The sequence below is a fragment of the Eptatretus burgeri genome, chromosome 17 (assembly GCF_056783735.1).
Source record: "Eptatretus burgeri isolate ZD-2024b chromosome 17, Ebu_testis_v1, whole genome shotgun sequence".
NCBI lineage: Eukaryota > Metazoa > Chordata > Myxini > Myxiniformes > Myxinidae > Eptatretus > Eptatretus burgeri.
The window spans coordinates 43,840,501-43,847,256 of record NC_140977.1 but is presented as its reverse complement, the minus strand read 5'-3'; the positions used below and the strand labels follow the sequence as shown (position 1 = coordinate 43,847,256).

At 42.7% G+C, this 6,756-nt stretch overlaps 1 protein-coding gene across 4 annotated transcripts in view; it reads right to left on the bottom strand.

Moving 5' to 3' along the window:
- The window catches only part of MDN1 (midasin AAA ATPase 1), a 134,467-nt gene that overhangs the window by 100,728 nt on the left and 26,983 nt on the right, over positions 1-6,756 (bottom strand). For all 4 annotated transcript variants that reach the window (XM_085862458.1, XM_085862461.1, XM_085862460.1 and 1 more), the window contains exons 8-16: positions 6,142-6,254; positions 5,717-5,926; positions 5,402-5,607; positions 4,218-4,321; positions 3,880-4,121; positions 3,459-3,572; positions 2,245-2,655; positions 462-640; positions 1-279 (exon numbers count right to left, since the gene is read on the bottom strand). The exon at positions 1-279 is cut by the window's left edge and continues 77 nt beyond it. In XM_085862458.1, the coding sequence (XP_085718584.1) occupies positions 1-279; positions 462-640; positions 2,245-2,655; positions 3,459-3,572; positions 3,880-4,121; positions 4,218-4,321; positions 5,402-5,607; positions 5,717-5,926; positions 6,142-6,254 (1,858 nt within the window). The remainder of the gene's footprint in view (positions 280-461; positions 641-2,244; positions 2,656-3,458; positions 3,573-3,879; positions 4,122-4,217; positions 4,322-5,401; positions 5,608-5,716; positions 5,927-6,141; positions 6,255-6,756) is intronic.

The following is a 6,756-nucleotide window of genomic DNA, read 5'->3' as shown; positions in this document are numbered from 1 at the left end:
GCAACTCCACACTGGGCAGCTCCCCAAGGTGCAACTCCACAAAGCGGTTGCGGAATGCTCGTGAAAGCACTTTCCTTCCACCGTACAGCCCAGGTGGATTCTGAGTCGCAAACAAGGCGAAGCGTGGGTGTGCCCGCACCACCTCCTCGGTCTCCGGCACACGTAGTTCGCGATTGTCATCCAACAGGCGATTCAAGGCCTCCAAGACATCGCTTGGAGCAAGGTTCAACTCATCCAAGACAACCCAGGAGCCATTACGCATGGCACGCAGGAGTACACCTGCAGGACAAACCATGATCAGCACACAATGAGTGTCGAATCACGAAAGTGTTACCGCCAGGACACACGACAGCAACCGTGTTACATTTTCATTAAGAATTGTTCGTACTTCAAATTATTTATTTAAAAACCAGCCCACCCACAACCAAAAATAAAATGTGAAAACGAAACCCGAGTCGTACCTTCTTGGAAGGCAAGACGTCCATTAACATCCGCCGCAAAACAACCCAAGTATTCCTGAAGGTCTGTGTGCTCATGGTTATTGATTCGGACACAAGAGTTTCCGGTGGCTGCTGCCAACCACCGAACAAGACTTGTTTTGCCAACTGAGGTCTCGCCTTGTAGGAGCACAGGATAACGTCTATTGCAGGGTCGTGTAGGGGTGAGCAAGAGGAAAGAGGATGACAAGGTAGTTTTAAAATTTAGTTGGGCTTTCTGGACTCCATGGATTAAAATGACTCCAACAATAATGCATGTTCATCAACACTGTCAATTTATACCAGAATGCCTTTGGGTAAACTCACACATGCTATCATAACATGATATTATATTGAGGTCATAATGTAACCTCTTGGTCAACAAAGAAACATCCAGACATCACCCACGATATTAAAATAAAAATAAAGTTCATCCAATGCAAATGTCTGATAACCGACTCTGCTTCCACAAGGAAGAGGCAAGGTGTCCTCGACGATGGGCTTTAAACAGAGATTGATATCAATTTCTGAAAATAAGTTTGAATTACTTAATCTAACTAGAGAGTTCATAGAACACAATACCCTGTGCGGTCTCAAGAAACAAGGACATGGGCGGAGTCCACGAGCAACAAATTTGATTGGTCGTGATGACGTAAAATGCCATAATATTTTGTCCAAGTATTGCACTGCGAAACAGAAGGGGGTTTAAAGTGCCAATGAGGCGATTTGGCTTCAAGTATACAATCCATTTGAAATAAAAATAAAGCTTTTAGAAGTTGTAGAAAATATTTTCGGAAGTTTATTCGGAAGTTGGACCCAGTGTCTTTTCCATCACCTTATTTAACACGTTACATTAGTTCTTTGTGCCTGTCGTTGAGGGTCCTTTACGACCCATAAAAAAGAGTAAGTTTCCTGTTTGGAATTATTTTTTAACTCGCAGAGCCTACCCGTCGCTTCACTGACGGACCAATTAGTAGTCGTATTTGCCCCAAAAAAACAAAATTGGGCGACAAGAAAGACGTATTTACCTGTGCGAAGAGTACTCTAACCTCTAACGTTGCTGAAGTGAAAAAGGAAATTGGAATACCCTCACATTTACATGGAGAATTTAGCCCACTTCAATTTAGCCCACCTCAATAATGATCACTGGAATGTGCATGGCACATTAATCCAGCGGTTCAATTTGTACTCACTCATGATATTAAAATATCCTACGATATTATAAAATAAGGGATAAGGATATAACAGAAAGACGAAAATATTGTGGACCATACTCTTGAACAGAGCATTGGAACTGCCGAAGCAGTTTTTCCTTGGCTATTTGGCACGATCTTGACGTGTCGCCACTCCGACCATTTCTCGGAGCAAAGCTGTGTCACTGATGCTGTGCTCCTTTTACCAGTACACTGGTACTCACTTTGCCGACCTCAGGAGGATGACAGGCTGAGTCAACCCCACATGGTGTTAATTCAGCAGCCAATGGGGATCAAACTTAGGACCCGAGGATCCCAAGCTAGCCACCCTAACCACGAAGCCAACACCAGGCTTTTAGGATGAAAATAAGAGATTAGGATATAAAGGTAAAAGGAAGAAACCATTCCTACATTCTTCAGCATTTTTGAAGAAGCAAGAGGAAACCATATGAAAACTAAAAAAATATATACATATGTATATGCCTGCTTACAAAAAATAAAAATTAAACAAATCGCCAAGATCTAAATGTTAAAGATTACAATGTGACGAATAACCAACTGCCGGACAAACGTACAAAGCAGAGACAGCACGGGCGAGCTGGCGCAAGTTGTCCTTTACAGTAGGCGTAAACACGTATCCGATTTCTTCGCAAGGCTCAAGCTCCCCCATGGGGAGCCAGTATCCAGCCACGAGTGTGTGGCCTCCCCCAGGTGGTTCTGGCAAAGGCTGGAGCAACAGGCCACGTGCATCACGACCAAGGATATGAGAGACGATCAGCTGTTCAACCGATGCCTGAGACACTCGTTCCAGCTGACTAAGGAAACTGAGGCAAAGGCCTTCATACAGAGAGCGACGAAGATTTCCACAAGGGTTGGCTGCAGCATAAGCCAAGGCCCGGCACAGCGAGCGCAGCGAGTAGTGAGGAGGTCTGCCGGTACCGTCCTTAAGATGGTCACGTGCAAGTTCTCGTACCGCCAGGTACAGCCTAGAAGAATGGGAAGTTGGAGCGTTCAAGATATTATTTGAAGCATTCAAGATATATCAAGAGTTGAGCAAATGTGAGAAACTGATTAGCAAGGCTCTGCAAATAAAGGAACAGTTATCAAAATGCTTTGAGACAATGTAGACAATTACACCACAAATGTATTGTTGGACAAAGGAAGATTGTCACCTTCAACAGCAACACTCTGTTTAACAAAAAAAAAATCTTTTTTTTTCAATGAATCATTTCCAAAGCATTAAAAGGGAAACTTCCCTGAACATCTGCAAAGGTTTTCCGAAACATCGTCGATCATTCATCATCCATAAATTTGGGTGGGTAAAGGTGAAACTTGAAATGCTGGAACAGCCTGCTAATGGTAATCTTTAAAATAGCCGTGGAAGTCCAAAATAGTGATGCTAATTAAAATTGCCTCGACCGCTGACCCTGGGGTGACCGAAAATCGGAATTTTGGGATCAGGCTTGATGCATCATCAATATTCTGCAGAAATGAAATCACCCAGCAGGTTGGATCAAAATACAAAGCTTTATCTTTGAGCAGGGACCAAATAATGCTGTTAGACCTTTGTGACCACACCAAGATGCACTGAGAACACAATTTTGGAGACGGCTCAAACAAATGTGAGAATGACCATCATCGGGACGATTTTTGCCCAAGTAGCATGAAATTCCCCATCACTTGTTTTGGAGAAATATAGAAGTTTAATATAATTTATGCGTTTTCATTTCAACAAAATCCTATTCTCAAAACACTTGTATTGTGTAGGAATGTGGACAGAAAAGCATACCGGACGATGCTTTGTACAAGTTGAGGTCTCACTCCTTGTCCAGCCAAATAACTCGACACGATGACAGTCAGATCAGCTGGCTGCTCTACCTCATCGACAAAGATCTCTGTGAATCTGAAACATTAAAAACATACACCATACCAAACAACATGAGGGCACCAGCCCAGCATGGTGAGAATACAGAAGTATAGTTATGCAATGACATCACACTGCTCTTGGGGGGTGGGGGGATGATTGGGTGGGGGGGGTAGGGATGGGCAGTGTGCGTCAAGCCAATTAAATTGCAAAAATACTACGTTCAAGTCAAGAGTTTGACATACATCAGAAAAATGATAAAAATTAACCAGTTCACCTTTTCAAAGCCGAAAGATATCGGCACCAATTCATTCAATGTCACCACAATGTCTCTTCCCTCACCCACCGGTTACGTATGCCTGGCGGAAGTTCTTTCTTTCCCACATCCGTTGCCGGGTTCATACAAGCAAAGAGGCGGAAGTCTGGATGTCTGGGGATCGGCTCAGAGTCCCCCCGGTCCAAGAGAACAACAGAAGATCCAGAACTCTCCAGTAGACCAGCCAACCCTTCTAAAGTCTCAGCTGAAGCCAGGTTTATCTCGTCAAGCAGCAACCAGTCCCCTCGTCGGACGGCACGCACGAGGCCGCCCTGCGTCAAGCAATCACACAAAGGATCACAATACAAATCAATTTGTTGTGGTCCACAAAAAAGTGCCAAAGGCTTTACCCCAACCAATCAAATTACCTCTACGAAGCTAAAGAGTGGTGCTGAATCAGCAAATTTGAGTTGGCGCTTCACCTGCCTGAGCCTCACTCCCAACTCCTTCCAGCGTTCTCGCATCTGCATTGCTGAACCACAAAATACAATGGGCAAGGTTTTTATCCAAACATGCATGTCTTTTGCACACCTTGAAATTTATATATATATGTATTTTTTTCTTCTGTAATTGCCCACAAACAGAAACCACAACAAACACCTCCACGAATAAAAATCCACAAAATTAAAAAGTTCCCAAAGGCCTCGTTCAGCACAAACACAAATGTACCTTGTACCAACAACACCACCAAGTTTTTTAGTACAAGGCACATTTGAGGTTGTACATATTTCCAATATAACTCTCAAGAGCGTGTGGTGCCCCTTAAGACCGACCGTGGCAGCTCGTGAAGGAAGCGGCATCAGCTTAAGCTGCTCATCCAGACAATATTCTTCGATCGGATGGTCAGACCAAAAATTGTATAAATCGGACAATGCCCGGAACAACGGACGGTTACGATACAATTATTTTGCATTGTCCAAAATATAATACATCGTGCCTGAATTGTTCTATATTTTTACAGTGCTCGAAGATTTTATTTGTTAAACCATATAACCTAAATCAAACGAAAACGGCATATACCTCCACCAGGCTGAACAAGTTATGTTTTGTATCCCATTGATAGGCCGGATCTATATCTGGACATGAATCAAAACTAATTGGCTTGTTCCGTCACCTACCTAACTTATCCACCGAATTTTCACAATCCATCCACAACTTTTTGAAATGTATTGTGTTATATAAAAATTTTAGCTCCATTTCTCAATGGTAAAGATTCACTTAGAAAAACAATAAATATGGGTCTTCACCAAAATCAAATAAATTGTTCTTTATCACACACACAATCTTTCCACAACGTTTTGATATATCGAGATATATATAATTTTCGGGCCTTTCTCTCAATCGTGAAGAATCACTCAAATCATTCTCGGATGCAAATCCTGATCTTCACCAAAACATATAATCAATGCATCCTTGTCACACACCCAAAGTGTTCACCAAATTTCATCCAAATCTGTTCACAAATTACTGAGATATCCTACTCATAGACAAAGAGACAGAGGTGAAAACATAAGCTCCATCAACCTTTGATGGTGGAGGTAACAACGCAAACCTTCTGCAGAAGGCGGTCGACAGAGTGCAGCACGCTGAACGTGCAGCATAAGAAGCAGCAGTCGTTTCCAGAGACGCTGACGGGTACAGGTAGCTACGTGTCCTAAGAATCCAATATTTTGGCGTCGGGAAAAAGAGGCAACAAATAACTCCTCAAACGCTTCACGAATGGGGAGGAGAAGGACATGCGGCTCCGCTGGGCGATACCTGGGGAGGGTCGAAGTTAAAGCTCTCAGCATGATCCTTGACGACTACACTGGGTAGTCACCACCAAATAAGTAACGTCCCAAACAAAGGTAAACAGACACCGACTCACCCGCCAAGTAGCTCAGTGGAATCACTGTGTTGTCCCATGTTGATGGCACGGAGGTTTTTGCCAAGGAGGCGTGCAAGGTGCTGCACCGTGCTCGTTTTGCCGGTGCCAGTCTCACCTACCAGCAGCACAGGCTCGGCTCGACACAAGCATCCTGCCAATTGTTCAAGCAGCACGCAGGCCGGACGAGTGTCCGCAAAGATACTTTTTACCCTGCGTAAAAGCAATGCATGTTTTCATCCTCAAAATCATTTTGCTCCTCAATCAACCGAAACATTTAAAAGAAGTAAAGTTGGAAAAAACATTTTTTATTTCATTTCTTGCTTTATTCAACAACGCAGAGCAACAGAGGGGCAAACGTTGAAGGTTACAAATGGGATGCGAGTCATAAAGGAAAACCCAGAACATCGAGAAGTCAGACCAATCACCTTGTAATTTGTACAGCCTCCTGCAACTTTCGCTGGAGAGTAATCCGACCGACAGTGACCTGAGTCTCATCCACAGAGATGGCAGGCTTGTAATGATGGCAGAAGTAATCCACCTGTGATTGCAAAATGAAAACAATGGTACAACTTCCTGTTACTCCACAGTTCCAACGAGGATGGTTCCTGGACTTTCGTTGAGGGCAAGTCCAAGATAAGGTCCCCTCAGATGGCAGAATTTTATATTCATGCCAAAGCTCTCATTTCAATGAGATTTTCATGTCTGAATGTGAAATTTTATTAATCTTTGAAAGAAAATGGCAAAGCCATAGGTTTAAGGTGCAAAATCACAAAATGAATTGACATATTTGCAAATTAGGTGTTATGTATGGGACAATTTGAAATAGTAATGTAAATTTAACCAAACTTTACAACGATTTTTTTTTTCATGGACATGAATACTCTATCATGCCCTTTTAATACACAAGAAAGAAAAATTGTTCGCTTCATTAATTATGCAAATTAGACATGTTTTTAATAGGCGATGTCCCATACGTAACAATTTAACATGGATTTTTTAGGATTACACGAAAATCCCCCAAAAATTTTTAATGCCATTTT